The sequence below is a fragment of the Trachypithecus francoisi genome, unplaced genomic scaffold (genome assembly GCF_009764315.1).
Source record: "Trachypithecus francoisi isolate TF-2019V2 unplaced genomic scaffold, Tfra_2.0 Lachesis_group2, whole genome shotgun sequence".
In the NCBI taxonomy this organism is placed as follows: Eukaryota; Metazoa; Chordata; class Mammalia; order Primates; family Cercopithecidae; genus Trachypithecus; species Trachypithecus francoisi.
In genome coordinates this window covers 110673032-110692563 of record NW_022681465.1, presented here as the reverse complement: position 1 = coordinate 110692563, position 19532 = coordinate 110673032, and the positions used below count along the sequence as shown (strand labels likewise).

Below are 19532 nucleotides of genomic sequence, written 5' to 3'. Positions count from 1 at the left end.
CGCCCGTCTCGGCCTCCCAAAGTGCTGGGATTACAGGCTTGAGCCACCGCGCCCGGCCGAGTCTTTTTTTTTTAATTAAAAAAATTAAATAAAAATAGAAACGGGGTCTTGCTTAGTTGCCCAGGCTGGTCTCAAACTTCTAGGTTCAAGGGACCTGCCCACCTCCGCCTCCCAAAGGGCTGGGATTAGAGGCATGCACCACCACACCCAGCCTACCCAGAATCTTATCTTGCTTTTATTCACCTGACCCTCTTTTAATATTTATTTATTTATTTATTTTTGAGCTAGGGTGTCCTCTGTCGCCCAGGCTATAATGCAGTGGTGTGGTCTTAGCTCACTGCAACCTCTACCACCTGGGCTCAAGTGATTCTCCCACTTCAGCCTCCGGAGCAGCTGGGACTACAGACACACGCCACCACACCCAGCTAATTTTTTGTAGAGACGAGGTTTTGTTGCCCAGTCTGGTCTTCAACTCCTGGCCTCAAATGATCCACCCGCCTCGGCCTCCCAAAGTGCTGGGATTATAGGCTTGAGCCACCATACCCAGTCCTTTTAGTATTTATTGAGCAACTACTGGGTACAAACTCTTTGTCATTCCTCCACTAGCAAGAGCAGTGCTTTCACAAGCTGCTTTTCAGCCTTTGTTTTCATCTGTAAAATAGGATACTATCTTCTCTTTGAGGGGCAACAAGGGGTAGGTGTGGGTGGGTGAGCTATAAACCCTAATTCTCACCCAGGAGGAGGTGCAGCCACCTTTCTGGCCACTGGCTGGAGACCTTCCCCTTTCCCCATACTCCTCCTCCCACTCCCTGATCCAAGCACTGCCAGAACCCAGCATTCTCTCACTTTCTCTTCCTCTGTTTTGAATCAGTATGTTCAGAAGTGCTTGGCTTGATGCTGGGAGTGCATCCAACAAAATCAGATGCCTAGAGAAGGAGCAGGATTGGGGTGAGAGAGAGAAGACATAACTGGGTTGAGGAACCTGAGGGCATCCTGAAGGAGGTGCTCAGTGGGCAGCTGCTTTGTGTTGGGCCCAGGGCCAGGTTATATGTACTTTGAATATTTTATCTTCATAACTATCCCATTTGTGAGGCTCAAAGAGCATAAAGGACATTCCTAGTAAGTGGCCTAGCTGCAGTTTGAATTTGTATCCATCTGACTCCAGGTCACGTAAGCTTTTTTTTTTTTTTTGAGATGGAGTCTTGCCCTGTAGCCCAGGCTGGAGTGCAATGGCGGGATCTCAGCTCAATGCAACCTACACCCCCCAGGTTCAAGCCATTCTCCTGCCTCAGCCTCCCTAGTAGCTGGGATTACAGGCACGCGCCACCACGCCCGGCTAATCTCTTGTATCTTTAGTAGAGACGGGGTTTCACCGTGTTGGCCAGGCTGGTCTTGAACCCCTGATCTCGTGATCCGCCCTTCTCAGCCTCCCAAAGTGCTGGGATTACAGGCGTGAGCCATTAAGCCCGGTCATAAACTCTCTTATACTTTTATTTATGTATTTATTGGAGCCAGAGTCTCACTCTGTCACCCAGGCTGGAGTGCAATGGCATGAACATGGCTCACTGCAGCCTCCACATCCTGGGCTCAAGCGATCCTCCCACCTCAGCCTGCCAAGTAGCTGGGACTATGGGTGCGAATCATACACCACCACGCCAGGATAATTTTTTTTTTTTTTTTTTTTGAGATAGTTTCGCCTTGTGGCCCAGGCTGGAGTGAAATGGCACGATCTCAGCTCACTGCAACCTCAGCCTCTTGGGCTCAAGTGATTCTCCTGCCTCAGCTGGGGTTTCACCATGTTGGTCAGGCTGTTCTCAAACTCCTGACCTCATGTGTGACCCACCCGCCTTGGCCTCCCAAAGTGCTGGGATTATAGATGTGAGCCACAGCGCCTGGCCTACTTTTTGTATTTTTTGTAGAGACCGGGTTTAGCCATATTGCCCAGGCTGGTCTTGAACTCCTGGGCTCAAGTCCCAGCCTCCCAAAGTGCTGGGACTAAAGGCATGCACCACCATACCTGGCCTCTTAAGCTTTTTAAAGCATTCTCTGGCACCAAAGGCTGTTTGTTCCTCAAACATCTTGAATCCTTTTTGGGAGGATTTGAGTTTTGTACAACTCATTTGGTCCGTTATTGAAACCACAGTTCTGTCTGATGGAGACACAGGCTTGGAGAGGAGAGGAGGGGATAGATAGGCATCATGAAATGTTTCTGGAGCACTCACTCTGAGCCTCACAGTCTGGGCTTGGTCACTGGAGGTCAGAGAGTATATACCCTTAGTCTTGTTGGAAGTGGCTCTCCAACTGCATGAGACCAGATTTAGAAGCCATTAGTTACTACTGGGACTCATTCAGGGAAAAATGGCTGCCTGTAGGGGTGGGAAGACTTCCGGAAGGAGGAGTCTTCTAAACAGAATGAATGGAGTTTGCCCATGGGAAAAGGCAGAGTGACAGATGTGAGCATAGGCTGGACAGGATGTGGCTTGTCCTGGCACTGGGCAGTTGGGGGAAGTGAGAGCAGGAGGGCAGGGATTAGTGGTCACCATATGAAGCTTCAGAAGGAGGTTTAAGGAGAAGAAAACTTAAAGGTGGATGCTTGAGTCCTTCGGGCTGGGGCTGGGGGTACAGGCTCAGGTTAGTGACAGAACCTGGTATTCGGGGCAGGAAGGAGACTTTGCTGGTGGTCTGCCTGGTCTCAGATGTGGCCAGGCCTTTCTTGATCTTAAGTTGAAAACTGATTCAATTCTGGGGAAATCCGTGGGTGGGGAGAGGAAGGAAACAGCTCCTAGACCCATCAGAAGGCATGGTTCTGGTGTTCTCCAGCTACGTTCAGGATTAATTACGAAAGGCCTCCATGCCTCTCCCAAGACTTAACTGTTTAGTCAGAAGGCAGATGCTGTTCCTGTTCAGTGGGAACAAGGAGCTGGAACTAGGATGGGAGTTTGTCTCTGGTCAAGTCATGCTTCCTTTCTGGAAGATGGAGATAACAATAATGCCCATCTCAGGGCCGGGCGCGGTGGCTCAAGCCTGTAATCCCAGCACTTTGGGAGGCCGAGACGGGCGGATCACGAGGTCAGGAGATCGAGACCATCCTGGCTAACACGGTGAAACCCCGTCTCTACTAAAAATACAAAAACTAGCCGGGCGAGGTGGCGGGCGGCTGTAGTCCCAGCTACTCGGGAGGCTGAGGTAGGAGAATGGCGTAAACCCGGGAGACGGAGCTTGCAGTGAGCTGAGATCCGGCCACTGCACTCCAGTCCGGGCGACAGAGCGAGACTCTGCCTCAAAAAAAACAAAAAAACAAAAAAACAAAAAAACAATAATGCCCATCTCAGAGGAATAAATGAGTATCTTGCAGGGTAGCTGGAACAAAGGAGGATAAGCTACAACTGTTATTGTAACAACAGGCAGAGCCCTTGCTGGAGTTGTGTTTCTAGGGGAGGAACCAGTGTCTTCTGGACACAGAAGAGTGAGCTTTCTACTGCTCAGATGCAATCATGTCATTATTCTCCCTCCTCCCTCACCTTCCATGGCTGCTTACTGCCTTCCAGATAAAGCTTAAACTCTTTAACTTGACCAACCAAGCCCTGCAGGGTGAGGCCCCTGTGTCTGCCCCATCCTTGGTTGAGCCTCTTTCTGCACTCACCACCTCTGCCCCCGGCACATGCACTGGCCATGCTTGGTGTGGTCAGTTCCTCTGAAGCCTGGTGTTTCTCTGGACGGCTGGAATCTCTGCCTCTTCTCCTTCTTGCCTGGCTATTCCTGCATATCCTCCAGGACTCTCTCTGGATGTTGCTTCCTCAAGGATACCCCTGAGTTGGTTTCAAGGGCCTTCTCAGCTTCTCCAGCACCCTTGGCTTCTCTCTCAGTACTCAGTTCTCTGCCTTGTTATTACCCGTCTGCTTTTTCCACAAGGCTGTGACAGGGAGCCCCCAAAATATTTATGGAATTAATGAATGAAAAGGGGCAGTTCTAAGAGAAAAGAGGTCGCTGTACATTGGCCAAATGTCCCAAGGTATCTATTATATCTCACCAGTTTACAGATGAGGAAACTCAGCCTAAGGTAGAGTCCGTCTGCCTGTCATTCAAATTCCTGGGCACCTGTGTGTGAGCACCATGCCGGGCTCTTCACAGGCAGTATTTGTAGGCTGGACAGGACGAGAGCAAGCACGTGAGACCCATCACACCAGGTGAGAGTTAAGGTGCTGACACCTTGCATGAGGGCTTAGTCTCTTGGGCCTCAATTCTTCGCAGGGCTGGTGAAGGGTCATAGGAACGACTGTATGTGAAGTGCCTAGGATAGTGTCCAGTTAATAGTACAGACCCAGCAAGTGTTTACTGATTCTTATCTTGGTCCTAAGGATGGGAGTCACAGGCCCAGAAAAGGTCCCTGGATTGAGACAACCAGCCAGAGGAAAGCTGAGTGTACATCCCAGGCCCCCACCCTACGGGGACACAGTCCTCTCCCTTCTGCCCCCACTCAAGGAGTCAGTGTCCTTGTGACAATCTATGGTGCTGTGGTTCTTCTCAACCTAGTGCTGGCACACATGAGATGCTTGGCTAGGGCCTGCTGGATGGGGAGGCTGGAGACGGGTCTGCTGTGGTTGAGGCCTCTGTGGCCAAGCTTTATTCTAAGAGGAAGGGAGGGTCCTCAGGGGTTACCCCAGAGAAGTCTGAGAGGTTTTCCCTGGGGTCCTGGTCTTCTCCCCTAGACCTGTCAGCAAGCAGTTCATCCCCAGCAGCCAATCTCCTCTTGGCCTTCACTCTTCCAGAGGGCAGTGTTGTTCAGAGGTGAGCTTTGGAAGAAACTGTTGTCTCAACCCTATTTTCACACCTTAGCACCTTTATTTAACTATCTTTTCCCGAGGCCAGGATCTCATCTTTTGTTTCCCCAGCACTCAGCACACTGCCTGGAATGCAGGAAATGGTTGCTGAATAAAGGGATGAATTACATTTCAGCACTCATCAAGTGCTCAGCCTATAACTAAGTCTAAGTGTAGGCTGCTAACACTTAGACCTTTACCTTACAGGATCTTCGCAGCCAGTGCTGTGCATTGGAAGTTGCAGATGGGGAAACTGAGGCTCAGGGCTGTTAAGTGACTTGTTTAAGGCAGCTCTCAGGCCCTGAGGATGGTTAGTGGCAAAGTAAAGGACTGGGAGCATTGATGAATTGGGGCAATTGGCAGAGGAGTAATTGTCAGTCAAAATGATTGGCTCAAATTATTAGGTGTGAAGAAGGAACCAGCCAGAGCTTCCCTGTTGAGTCGAATTGCCCAGTTGGGATGAGCAGGGTGAGTGACCCTGGCAGAACAAAGGGCTGGCCCTTGTAGGTATAGACTGGACTTTTCTCTGGTTGGTCCCAGCACATAGACAACTGCCAACCTGACTTTGCACCTGGGAATCTTCAGGGTACCTCAGACTCTTCAACAGAAGGAGCCTCCCTGAGGTCACGGCCCTCTCATCACTCCCGTTCCAGTGGGCGCTTTCCTTTTAACAAAGCCCACTCGCTGTCTTGGCGGGGTCTGCATCCGGCACTGGCAGACATGTGCTAAGGGCCTGTTGACTTGGGAGCCTCCATCACTGGACTGTGGGCCTTGGAGAGCAAAAGGGTAAGGGCATCTCGAGCTCCACGCCCGCTGGGCCCGTCGCTGGGTGAAGGAAGGATGAAGTTTAGCTGGCCAGCACTGATGTCACACAGGGCAACGCCAAAAGTGGCCTTTCTCCCAGGTGGGCTCAAAGTTAACAGAAGGCAGTGAGTAAACAGTCCATTGGGGCAATAACTATGCACATTTACTAAGCCATGGGAAGAACAGTAGTCACGTGGCCCTCGAGGGCGGCGCCCTCAGCTTGAGATGGAGTTAACTCCAAATCTAATCACAGAAGGCTTTCTGGAGGAGGCGGAATTTTTATGGCGGCCGGATACGGCTCTCTCTGAACAGCGAGAAGGCACTTAGCGCCCTAGGGACCAGGTAACTCCTGAGGTGAGCTTCTTGGTGGGGATCAAGCCCAGGGGGCGACGGAGTCCGGGCTGGGGGAAGGGTCCGAGGAGCTGGAGTCGCAAGTTCAGGCCCAGCTCGGGCTCCCTGTCCTGCCCTTCCGCTGTCTTGGGGAATTGGACGCCACGCGGCCGCGCTAGGGTCGGTGCTGCGGGCCCGGTGCAGGATGCAGGCCGTGAGGCCCCAGGCCGAGGGCTGCGCCAGCCGGCTTGTCCCGGCCAGCCGGGCGGTCCCGTGTGCCGGCGCAGTTCCGCTGGGGTCCAGATGCCCGGCCCTCAGGGGCGAGGCGCGCGCTCCCCGGGGAACGGGCTGCGGAGCAGTCTGCCCGCGCTGGGCGGCGGTGGCACGAGAGGGCCATCTGCCTGGGTGCCGAGAACTGCAACGTCCGCGGTGCGAGGCGCGGCCCGTCCCGGCCCCCAGCCCGGCGCGCACGCACATACCCACGCCGGCCGGCGCCCGCTGCCCGAGCCCCCGTGCCAGGCCCAGACCCTGACTAGGCGCGGGAGGCGGTGCAGGGACTAGAGAACCCCCTCCCCGGGCGTTTCCCTCGCCCCGCCCGAGGCTGCGAGGACCCTTGGGCTCGGGGGTGGTGAGGGAGCTTCGTCCCGGCTGGGCCCTCGCTGGGGACTCGGCCTCCCTGGGCGGGGGCCGCACGGCTGCAGGCCGAGGTGCGGGTGCGCTGTCAGGCTGCAGCCCGGCTCCGTGCGGGGGTGGGCTCAGCGCTGGGGTCGCCTGGCTTCGTTCTCGCGCGGAGGCCGCGGCCGGGCGAGCCGTGCCCGGGCGGGTAACCCGACCCGGCTCCCCGGAGCCGCTCACCCCGCACGCACGGCGGGGGGGGGGGAGGGAGAGGGGGGGGAGGGGGAAGGGAAGGGGTGGTGGGTGAGGGGCTGTGGGCACCGCAGGGCCGAATCCCCGGCCCGTCTGCGCTGCTGTAGGGCGGCTGCCCGCGGCACCCGGGAGGATCCAGCCTCTGCCTCGCGGGCGTCGAGCCTGAGACAGGAGGGAGCCCTGGGGCTGCACAGGCTTGGCTCAGGGAGGCAGACCCGAGCTGCTGCCTCCATTTTGTTTCCTGCTCAGCTTGGTCTGTGGTGGTGGTGGTGGTGTGGGTTTGGGGTGCGGCCGGGTAGGGGGGTTCACCTGCGGCCGCGTCTGCTCGGGGCCTGAGGCCTCGAAGACCCCAGCCCAAGCCCCCAGGTGAGCCCTGCGGCAGGAGGGGGGTTGCCTTGGCCTCGGGCCGAACCCAGCGGGCTGAGGGCAGGTGCCCAGTGGATGGGGAGCCTGGGCTGTAACCTAAGATGGAGGCCGGGACTGACGCGGGCCCGAGCGGGGCTGGTGGGGCGATCGGACAGGCCTCAGCCGGGCCAGGTGCCGCCTGGGTTGGGGTTCGAGACGCGTAGGGTGCGGGAACCGTGTGCGGCTCGAGGCCAGCGCTGTGCCCCGAGGTAGGTGAGGGGATCGGAATGCCACCCACGACGCCCGCAGGCCCCGACACTCCAAGGAAGCGCGCGAGGCCCCTGGGGAGCCCGCCTCAGGCCCCGCCCGGGCAGCCGGGCCGGCCCGTAGGCCCCGGCCGCGAGCGGGCGCGCAGGGGGAGGGGAGGGGGCGGCAGCGGCAGCTCCGCTGATTGGGTGGCGCGCTCGCAAGCCCGACTTCACCCGCCCTGAACCCCGAAGAGTGAGGCAAGGGAACGCGCGCGGTCGGTGGGGGAAGGGGTGCGCGCGCACTCGGGGCCCAGCCGCACGCGGGCCGGCGCGAGGCGCTCGGTGGCACGCGCCGCCGCGGGGGCGCGCGCGGTGGGGGTGTGAGGAGGAGGAGGCGGCGGCGGAATAGGCCGGGGCAGGTCGCGCTCGCTGCCTTCTCCCCTGAAGAGAGACGCGGGGGGAGGGGGGCTGCGGCGAGCGGCCCCGCTCTCTCCCCACCGCTCCGCTCGCACCCCAGTGTAATGAGGGTCACCCCCTCCCCCCAGCTGGCCCGGGAGGGGGCGCGGGGCACGGTAACTAGTGCGCTGGGGTGGGCGGCGGGCAGGCGCGAGGAGGAGGGAGGGAGGAGGTGGCCGGGCGGGGAAGATGGTGGTGGCCGTGAGGTGAGGGGCTCGGGGGAGGGCCGGGCGCGGTGCGGGGTTGGTGGCCGGCGGCGCTGCAGCCGCCGGCCCCCTCCCCCTCTTCCATCACTACCAGCCGGGCTCCGGCCTAGCTGGCCGGGCTGCCGCGAACTTCCTCCCGGCGCGGCCCGTGCCCCGCCGGCCGCCCGCGAACATCTCGGCCTGCGCCTCCCCTCAGGTAGCAGGCTGCGGGGCGCGGGGCTGGCTGCCCTCCCGCAGCAAACTTTGCTTGCTGCTGAATATTGATGAGAGCGATCGGCTCGGCTGGGAGGTGCTGCCGCCGCTGCGGGAAGGAGCGCGGCCCGGGCAGGCGGCGGCGGCGTCGGCAGCAGCCATGTTTTTCAGGCTGTGGCAGCTGCTGCTGCCCTGACTGGGCTTCGCCGGCCGCCTCGGTTTCTTCCTCTGCCGCGTCCCGGCCTCTGGGCCCTGCAGCTGCGGACCCCAGCAGGCCTGCATTCAGGAAGGCGAGCTCTGGGGTGCACCCGCCTCGGCCGGCTCGCCTGCGGCCTGCGCACTGCCGCTGCAAAGGCTCCGGCGCTGGCTGGGCGCAGGGTGCAGCGCTATTGTGACCGCTGCGCCCGAGCGAGCCAGGAAGGGGGGTACCTTTTTGTGCAGGGTCCAGGAGCCCCCCTCGGACCCCGCAGCCTATTTGCCTTTGAGAGATCCAGTTGATCGACCCCTGGCGAGGGAGGGGGAGGACGATTCCTGTTTGAGAATTGGGAATTTTGACTGGCAGAGGGGTTTTAATTTTAGTTCAGCCCAAGTGTCCACCAATCTGCAGAGGAGGAAAAAGAGACGGGCTGTTTCTATGTGGCAGAATCGGCCCAGCTTCGGGAAAATGGAGTTTTCAGAGGCTCACCGAGGCCATTTTTTCATCTCCAGTCGGGGGAACTTTTTTTGGCCATAGAAGTGCAGCGGAGTGGCATACAGGCCACTAGGCCTTGAAGTGGCTGCCATTTTGAAGAGTCGAGTCAGATGGCCTATTAACTCAGATTAATTGCTGTGCTTTTGGATTCCAGGTTGATGCCGGCCCAGGATGGATCAGACCTGTGAACTACCCAGAAGAAATTGTCTGCTGCCCTTTTCCAATCCAGTGAATTTAGATGCCCCTGAAGACAAGGACAGCGCTTTCGGTAATGATCAATCCAATTTTTCTGAGCCACTTAATGGGTGTACTATGCAGTTATCGACTGTCAGTGGAACATCCCAAAATGCTTATGGACAAGATTCTCCATCTTGTTACATTCCACTGCGGAGACTACAGGATTTGGCCTCCATGATCAATGTAGAGTATTTAAATGGGTCTGCTGATGGATCAGAATCCTTTCAAGACCCTGAAAAAAGTGACTCAAGAGCTCAGACGCCAATTGTTTGCACTTCTTTGAGTCCTGGTGGTCCTACAGCACTTGCTATGAAACAGGAACTCTCTTGTAATAACTCCCCTGAACTCCAGGTAAAAGTAACAAAGACTATCAAGAATGGCTTTCTGCACTTTGAGAATTTTACTTGTGTGGACGATGCAGATGTAGATTCTGAAATGGACCCAGAACAGCCAGTCACAGAGGATGAGAGTATAGAGGAGATCTTTGAGGAAACTCAGACCAATGCCACCTGCAATTATGAGACTAAATCAGAGAATGGTGTAAAAGTGGCCATGGGAAGTGAACAAGACAGCACACCAGAGAGTAGACACGGTGCAGTCAAATCGCCATTCTTGCCATTAGCTCCTCAGACTGAAACACAGAAAAATAAGCAAAGAAATGAAGTGGACGGCAGCAATGAAAAAGCAGCCCTTCTCCCAGCCCCCTTTTCACTAGGAGATACAAACATTACAATAGAAGAGCAATTAAACTCAATAAATTTATCTTTTCAGGATGATCCAGATTCCAGTACCAGTACATTAGGAAACATGCTAGAATTACCTGGAACTTCATCATCATCTACTTCACAGGAATTGCCATTTGTAAGCAGTTTTTGGTACAACTTAAATATATACGTGTATGTATATATACAGGCCACTTAAAGAGAAACTTGTAACAAATTTGTTTTTGGTTGCTTATCAGTTCACAGCTGAAATCCTATTGCTAATCATAAGCTTTTGGGCAGAATTTTACTTTGATTTTTAAATTCATCTCTGGTATGAGTTTGGTTATTTTAAGCTTTTTCCAAATAACTCTTCATTGAGAGTAGGCTAATGCTTTTAAAGGCATTTGATTGAGTTCTGATTTAATTTCTCAAGATGGAGATATACATATGATTAAGAAAAAAAAGAAAAGATAGGTTTTGGCCTGCCAGCACCATGAGTGCAGGTGAACCAATTTAGTGCTTGGAGTCCTGTTGCTGTATGCAGCAGATTATTTTTTTACTTGATGACTTGACTCTTACTTCAGGTTGAAGGGCATTTTGAACACAGATTAAAGTGACTAAGATGAGGTTTTTTTGGACGTTGTCAAAATCTAAATTAGGCTAGTTTTTCTGAACTACCTGTTGTTAAGGTATAGCATCGTGTGCTTTTGATAACTGCCACCATTGGCTCTTTTTTTTCTTTTTTTGAGATGGAGGCTCACTCTGTCACCCAGGCTAGAGTGCAGTGGTTGCTCACTGCAACCTATACCTCTTGGGTTCAAGCGATTCTCCTACTCCACCCTCCCGAGTAGCTGGGATTACTGGTATCCATCACCACGCCTGGCTAATTTTTATATCACCATTAGTTCTTGAACTTTTTCTAGTTTTCTTTTATTTTAACAGAACCGTAACTAAAACAAAGTTTTATATTAATTTATTGTTTAGAGACTGGCCTTGCCATGTTGCCCAGGCTGGCGTCGGAACTCCTGGGCTCATTCAATCCTCCTGCATCAGCTAGAACTACAGTAGTTTCAGATTTTGAAGTGTATATGTGTATGTGTGATACATACTCTGTGTGTATAGAAATGGAGAGTATCTTATTTGAGTTGCTGTTTTCAGTAATGTCAAGTATTGTTAGAGGGTGATAAATGACAACATTTGTTTTTATTTGAGCTTATGCAGAATTTCTTGACTTCTAGCTAAATGATCAGTTCACTTCTCTTAGCCTCAATTCTATTGCCTCTAAATTCCAAAAGTACTTGATTGCTGTAAGATTCCTTCAGCTTTCAATATTAATATTTGATCATTGATTTTGTTTCTGCCCAAACACATTGTTTGGTTACTGCCGGTAATGTTACCAAAGATAAATTTTTTTTGGCCAAAAAATGTTTCAGAGATGATACCACATTAAGTTTTTATAAGAAAAACTTTTATGGTATGTTGTTATTCTGAGTTCATTAAACATTCACTTTACCTTATATCCCTGCTGTTCTTTAAAGTTACAGAGGGAGAATGTGGGTGTGTCACTTTTGTTTCTGTTGATTCTTATCTTAATTGTGCCTTAGTACTCCTTGGTTTCTTGGCAATTGCAGATTTTGAAAAATTTGCTTTAGTGGTTATCTTGAGTCTGAATTGTCCTAGGGTGGGTAGGCTGTTTTGAAAACTTATTGGCAGCTCAGAAGTCCTTTTTCTTGGGTTCACGTTGAAATTTATTTTATATATATCGTTTTGTCTTTGTTTTTGCACATAAATTTAAATCTGACAATGGAGATAGATGTTTCTCTAGAAGCATACAAATAGAATTGTAAACCTGTTTCTCATCAAAGAGATGTTAGTGGAGTATTGGTTCTATTAAACAACAACAAAAAAATGAAGGCCGAGTGTGGTGGCCCACGCCTGTAATCCCATCACTTTGGGAGGCTGAGGTGGGCAGATCACCTGAGGTCGGGAGTTTGAGACCAGCCTGGCCAACATGGTGAAACTCTGTCTCTACAAAAATACAAAAATTAGCCAGGTGTGATGGTGGGCAACTGAAATCCCAGCTACTTGAGAGACTGAGGCATGAGAATCGCTTCAACCCGGGAGGCAGAGGTTGCAGTGAGCTGAGATTGCGCCATTGCACTCCATACTGGGCAACAAGAGCGAAACTCTGTCTTGAAAAAAAAAGACAGTAAAAAAACTGAAAATATTGGAGCCTTTAGATAGATAGTAGCTTACATGTCTGAAATGGGAGTTAGCAAATGCGTGAATGTAGAAGTTTTTTTTTCAGGGAGAAATTGAAATTGCTCAAAGACTTTATGAGCTTGAAGAAGCAAGTATGTAAGTTTACTTATTTTTATTTTTTTGAGACAGAGTCTTGCTATCGCCCAGGCTGAAGTGTAGTGGTGCGATCTAGGCTCACTTCAACCGCCTCCTCCTGTGTTCAAGTGATTCTCCCACCTCAGCCTCCCGAGTAGCTGGGACTACAGGTGTGCACCACCACACCCGACTACTTTTTGTATTTTTATTGGAGACAAGGTTTCACCATGTTGGCCAGGCTGGTCTCGAACTCCTGACCTCAGGTGATCCACCCACCTTGGCCTCCCAAAGTGCTGGGATTACAGCTGTGAGCCACTGTACCCATCACCTAATTTATTTATTTATTTATTTATTTTTATTTTTATTTTTTTGAGACAGAGTCTCGCTCTGTCCACCAGGCTGGAGTGCAGTGGCGCTATCTCGGCTCACTGCAAGCTCCGCCTCCCGGGTTCCTGCCATTCTCCTGCCTCAACCTCCCGAGTAGCTGGGACTACAGGCGCCCGCCACGGCGCCCGGCTAACTTTTTTTTGTATTTTTAGTAGAGACGGGGTTTCACCGTGGTCTCGATCTCCTGACCTTGTGATCCGCCCGCCTCGGCCTCCCAAAGTGCTGGGATTACAGGCGTGAGCCACCGCGCCCGGCCCCATCCCCTAATTTATTATTTTAGAATTTGGTTCAGAGTTGTGATTGAAATCTATTGCATTTATTTTTGCCTTTGATATTTTTAGACTGAGGACTTTTTTTTTTGAGACGAAGTTTCACTCTTGTCACCCAGGCTGGAGTACAAGGCGTGATCTTGGCTCACTACAACCTCTGCCTTCTGGGTTCAAGTGATTCTCCTGTCTCAGCCTTCCCAGTAGCTGGGATTACAGGTGTGCACCACACACCCAGCTAATTTTTGTATTTTTAGTAGAGATGGGGTTTTACCATGTTGGCCAGGTGAACTCCTGACCTCAGGTGATCCACCCGCCTCAGCCTCGCAGAGTGCTGAGGTGTGAGCCATGGAGCCCATTCTTAGACTGAGGACTTAAAAAGTGAGGTCAGGGTGGGCGTGGTGGCTCACGCCTGTAATCCCAGCACTTTGGGAGGCTGAGGCGGGTAGATCACCTGAGATGAGGATTTCAAGACCAGCCTGGCCAACATGGCGAAACACCATCTCTACTAAAAATACAAAAAATTAGCTAGGCATACTGGCGGGAGCCTGTAATCTGAGCTACTCAGGAGGCTGAGGCAGGAGAATCGCTTGAACCCGGAATGCTGAGGTTGCAGTGAGCCGAGATTGCCCCATTGCATTCCAGCCTGGGCGACAGGAGAGAAACTACCTCTCAAGAAAAAAAAAAGCCATCCTGGCTAACATGGTGAAACCTCGTCTCTATGAAAAATACCAAAGCTAGCCGGGTATGGTGGCGGACGCCTGTAGTCCTAGCTACTCGGGAGGTTGAGGCAGGAGGATCACTTGAACCTGGGAGGTGGAGGTTGCAGTGAGCTGAGATTGCGCCACTGCCCTCCAACTTGGCGAGAGGGAGACTCCGTCTCAAAAAAAAAAAAAAAAAAAAGCAGTCAATCTTAGAATGCAAAGTTAGGTAAGCAATAAGGCTTGAGAAAAGTGTAATTAAAAATAACTCTTCTAGGCCGGGCACGGTGGGTCAAGCCTGTAATCCTAGCACTTTGGGAGGCCAAGACGGGTGGATCACGAGGTCAGGAGATCGAGACCATCCTGGCTAACACAGTGAAACCCTGTCTCTACTAAAAAAATACAAAAAACTAGCCGGGCGAGGTGGCGGTCGCCTGTAGTGCCAGCTACTCGGGAGGCTGAGGCAGGAGAATGGCGCAAACCCGGGAGGCGGAGCTTGCAGTGAGCTGAGATCCGGCCACTGCACTCCAGCCTGGGCGACAGAGCGAGACTCCGTCTCAAAAAAAAAAAAAAAAAAAAACTCTTCTATGTAGTCATATAATATTAACGTATTCAAGCTGTTCACAGTTGATTTAAGTTTATTGATGCAGTAGGTATAGTTACTATGCTGGGAATTTTAGAAAATCCGTAGCAAATTGCTATTTGTCTCTTTTTGTGTGTAATCTTGGCTGGGTTTGGTGGCTAACACCTGTAATTCTAGCAAGTTGGGAAGCCAAGACAAAAGGATTGCTTAGGGCCCAGAGTTCGAGACTAGACTGGGCAACATACTGAGATCCTGTCTCTACACTCAATTGGATGTGGTGGTATTCCTGTAGTCCCAGCTACTCAGGAGGCTGAGGCAGTAGTAGGATCGCTTGAGCCCAGAAGTTTGAGACTGCAGTGAGCCATGATCACGCCACTGCATTCCAGCCTAGGCAGCAGAGCAAGATCCTGTCAAAAAAAAAAAAAAGGAGAAAATTCTCTTGGCAGTGGGTAAGAGTAGTTATTAGGGTTGTAGATTTCCTGTCTAGAATTAGAAAGAAGGGTCATATTTTCTGTTATTTTGTGTATCTACCTCTAAGTAGACTGTTTGCCTCTTGTCACGAATGAGTAGCCTCTTCAGTTTACCATCATGTGCTCTTATTTTCTCTGCTTACAGTGAAGTGAAGTGAAGTGATTGTCATTACAATTTGTAATTCTAACCTGGTACTTTATTGGGTTGATAATTTCTTTTTTTTTTTTTTTTTTTTTTTTGAGACGGAGTCTCACTCTGTTGCCCAGGCTGGAGTGCAGTGGCCAGATCTCAGCTCACTGCAAGCTCCACCTCCCGGGTTTTACGCCATTCTCCTGCCTCAGCCTCCCGAGTAGCTGGGACTACAGGTGCCCGCCACATTATCCGGATAGTTTTTTGTATTTTTTAGTAGAGACAGGGTTTCACCGTGTTAGCCAGGATGGTCTCGATCTCCTGACCTCGTGACCTGCCCATCTTGGCCTCCCAAATTGCTGGGATTACAGGCTTGAGCCACTGCGCCCGGCCTGGGTTGATATTTTCTAATTCTTCCCAGTGTACAAAGGCTTTGTGCTTTGTTGTTATTGTTGTTGAGACAGGCTAGGTGCTTTGGATGTGGAGAATTAAATGAGCGTGGCGTTTTTGGAGGATACTTGTTGGAGATTGCTTGGATAGGATGGATGTAGTCAGGTAATGGGGCCTAGAAATTCAGACTGAAGCATTTGGTGTTGATGTGAAGCATTTGGTGTTGAGAGATTTTAGCTGAGAAGTGATGTAAAATCTGTTTGGAAGACTTTGACTAGGGGAGATTAGAGGCAAGGTTAGGATGTAGGTGTCGCAATAGTAATTAAGACTTAAGAATTGGCCCAGTGGCATGTACTTGTAGTCCTAGCTACTCCGGAGGCCGAGGCAGGAGGATCACTTGAGGCTGCAACACGCTATGTATAATTGTGCCCGTGAATAGCCACTGCACTCCAGCCTTGGCAACATAACGAGATTCTCTTAAAAACAAAAAAAACATGAGCATAGTCTAGTACTCGAAAGAAGGGGTAAATCTAAAAGATTATTTCAAATGGAGAAAATTGGTAGCTCTTTTGGGGATACCTGACCTGGAGGCAGATTGGAGTCTGGATTTGAGGAACGGAGAGAGATGAGGGCAGATGATGTCTAAGGCTTATAGTTTTGCTGCCTGAGACAAAAATGATTCCTCGGAGGTTCCTTCCTCTTTTCTACCCATCATCCCACAATTTTCTATTCCCTCCTTAGGTATCTTGGAAGAAAATTGATCTTTCCACACCTGAGGTTCTGCTGTCTATCTGACTGCCTCCTTGCTGGATGACCTTTTCTTGTTTGTTTTTGTTTTTGTTTTTTTTGAGACAGAGTCTCGCTCTGCCACCCAGGCTGGAGTGCAGTGGGGTGATCTCGGCTCACTGCAACCTCCACCTCCCGGGTTCAAGCAATTCTCTGGCTCAGCCTCTGGAGTAGCTGGGATTACAGGCGCCCGCCACCACGACCGGCTAACTTTTGTATTTTTAGTAGAGATGGGGTTTCACCATCTTGGCTGGGCTGATCTTGAACTCCTGACCTCGTGATCCACCTGCCTCAGCCTCCCAAAGTACTGGGATTACAGGCATGAGCCACCGTGCCCAGCCTCTTTTTTTTTTTTTTTTAAGATGGGTTCTTGCTCTGTTGCCCAGGCTGGAGTGCAGTGGCGTGATCTCAGCTCACTGCAACCTCCACCTCCAGGGTTCAAGCGATTCTTGTGCCTCAGCCTCCCAAGTAGCTGGGATTGCAGGCGCCCTCCACCATGCCTGGCTAATTTTTGTATTTTTAGTGGAGACAAGGTTTCACCATGTTGGCCAGGCTGGTCTCGAACCCCTGACCTCAAGTGATCCACCTGCCTCAGCCTTTCAAAGTGCTGGAATTACAGGTGTGAGCCACCACGACCTGCATACCACTTTTTAAATAGTCCTTTTTTGAGTGCTTATTCTCTTTTTCTTCCTCTTTCTCTGCAGTCTCATCCACTTTCATTGATTCTGCTGCTACTCCACTCTATGATACTCTCTTCTGAACTGACTTCAAACCAAGAAATTCTAATTGTCAACTGAGCTGCTCCTCTACCTTGTGTCATATTCACCTAAAATGTAATATTACTTCCTTTTTTATTTTTCCTTTGGACAGGGTCTTTCTCTGTCACCCAGGCTGGAGTGCAGTGGTGCCATCTCCGCTCACTGCAATCTCTGCCTTCTGAGTTCAAGTGATTCTCCTGCCTCAGCCTCCTAAGTAGCTGGGACTACAGGTGCCCACCACCATGCCTGGCTAATTTTTGTATTTTTAGTAGAAACAGGGCTTTGCCATGTTGGCAATGCTGGTCTCAAACTCCTGACCTCAAGTGATCCGCTTGCCTCCGCCTCCTGAAGTGCTGGGATTACAGGCTGAGCCACTGAGCCCAGCCTATTATTTTCATTTTGAACCCATCTCTTTTATTGCCAAATACGCATTTACTTCTGTGTTCATGATGACGTCATTATCCTGTTCTTCTCAAAGCTGGAAACCTTGCAGTCACTTATTCATTTAAATGATTAAAATACAATTGAATACCTCTTGAGCCAGGCACTGCCAGTATAATAAAAAATAAAAAAATTTTAAAAAGGAAAGAGATAGTCTGCTTTTAAAGAACTTCACTGTGTGGCAAAAACTAGCGTAAACAATGACAATACAGAATACTAAGTGGTCTGGTAGGTGTTATGTATGCAATACTTTGGGAGTGTGAAGGAAGGCATGCCTAGAATAATCAGGGAGGACTTCACAGAGTGGTTATTTATAGTTTGAGCAGAGACATACCAGTAAGAGGGAATAGCATATGCAAGTGGCCAGAAATCCTTGGCTAGCTATCTGGGAAGAGTGGGGTTGTCAGGAGATAAAGATATATAGATAGGCTTACATGCGTGCTATATAGTTAAATGTTTTTACTATTACAAAATTTTACAGATGCCCTCAGATTCTCTCTTTATTTATTTTTCTATGACATCTTTATTGTTGGTCTTCATTTAGTCTTTCCTTCCAGTCTGTCCTATATAAAATTACTTCCTACTTCCAAAGTGAGAAATATTGGGTCTCTACTTAAATTTATAACTTAAATGATGCACACCTCATTTTCTTTTTTTTTTTCTTTTTTTTTTTTTTTTTTTTTCTTTTTTGAGACGGAGTCTTGCTCTGCCACCCAGGCTGGAGTGCAGTGGCCGGATCTCAGCTCACTGCAAGCTCCGCCTCCCGGGTTTACGCCATTCTCCTGCCTCAGCCTCCCGAGTAGCTGGGACTACAGGCGCCCGCCTCGCCGCCCGGCTAGTTTTTTGTATTTTTAAGTAGAGACAGGGTTTCACCGTATTAGCCAGGATGGTCTCGATCTCCTGACCTCGTGATCCGCCCGTCTCGGCCTCCCAAAGTGCTGGGATTACAGGCTTGAGCCACCGCGCCCGGCCAACACACCTCATTTTCTAAACAAATTAAAGCCCAAATTCAGTGTCCTTTTTGATAGGATCCTGTCCTGACCTTTCCAAATCTTATGCTAGAGCCTTGTGTACCCTGAGTTCAGCCAAACTGGACTCTTAATGGTCCCTTGGTCCATACTCTCCCCTTGCTTATGCCTTTATTCTCCTGGTCTGATTCATCTTTGCATCTTAACAGCATATATCATGGTGCCTTCTTTTTACTGGGGACATATCGAGTTAATGAATGAATCATGCTATTACAGAGGTACAGTTTGGGAAGGGGAGTGAGTACATTTTAGCTAGGAAGGTTATAAGTGGATTGTCAGCCTTCATCATTTTCAGTGGACCAAATTTCTAAAACTTTACAGGTTGGTTGGTTTTTCTTTTTTCATTTCCTCATGTACTCAATTTCTAAGGCTTTTTGAATTTGAGCTTCTTAATATCTCATGCATTAATTTTTTTCTGCATTCTCAACTTTCACTCTCCTAATTAAGGATAATAATTTTTTTTTTTGTAAGATGGTGTCTTGCTCTGTTGCACAGGTTGGAGGGCAGTGGTGCGATCTTGGCTCACTGCAATCTCCGTCTCCCGTGTTCAAGCGATTTTGCTGCGTCAGTCTCCTGAGTAGCTGGGATTACAGGTGGGGTTTCACCATGTTGGTTAGGCTGGTCTTGAACTGCTGACCTTGTGATCCGCCTGCCTCAGCCTCCCAAGGTGCTGGGATTACAGGCGTGAACAACTGCACCCGGCCAAGGATAATAAATTATAATGGTTTTAGGCTGGACATCTCTGACTGCATACTGCACTATCTCTTTAGTGGAAGAAGTCCCTTAATGTCTCTGAAGGGACATTAAGTTCTGGGTTCTAAATTATGGCTAGTACCTGCCTCGGAGGGTTGTTGAGTCTACGACACAAGATAATTTTTTTTTTTTTTTGAGACAGAGTCTCACTCTAGTGCCCAGGCAGGAGTGCAAAATGGCATGATCTTGGCTCACTGCAACCTCCACCTCCTGGGTTCAAGTTGATTCTCCTGCCTCAGCCTCCCAAGTAGCTTGGGTTATAGGCGTGCACCACCACACCGGGCTAATACTGTATTTTTAGTAGAGATGGGGTTTCGCCATGTTCCGCCAGGCTGGTCGAACTCCTGACCTCAGGTGATCGACCCACCTCGGCCTCCCAAAGTGCTAGGATTATACAGGCGTGAGCCATCCCTCCTGGCCATGACACAAGATAATTTATATGAAGTAATACAGTGCTAGTCCTGAAGTAGGTACGCTGTAAGTGATGCCTACTGCTGCATGCCAAGAGCCAAATGTACATTTGAAAGAGTTGTGAATTTCAAGAAAGATATTTTTGAGTTTTTTTTTCTTTCTGAGACAGGGTCTCACACTTTCGCCCAGGC

General features: G+C 50.5%; 1 protein-coding gene across 10 annotated transcripts in view; it reads left to right on the top strand.

Moving 5' to 3' along the window:
- The first annotated feature begins 6686 nt into the window (after positions 1-6686).
- The window catches only part of NSD1 (nuclear receptor binding SET domain protein 1), a 178076-nt gene continuing 165230 nt past the window's right edge, over positions 6687-19532 (top strand). Inside the window, exons 1-3 of one of the 10 annotated variants that reach the window (XM_033180036.1) lie at positions 6687-7187; positions 9114-9227; positions 9968-10057. In XM_033180036.1, the coding sequence (XP_033035927.1) occupies positions 9198-9227; positions 9968-10057 (120 nt within the window). In that variant the 5' untranslated portion in view covers positions 6687-7187; positions 9114-9197. Of the gene's footprint in view, positions 7188-7638; positions 7668-7733; positions 7987-8096; positions 8273-9113; positions 10058-19532 lie in introns of those variants that run through there. The other 9 variants (XM_033180039.1, XM_033180038.1, XM_033180035.1 and 6 more) reach the window with 9 other exon arrangements.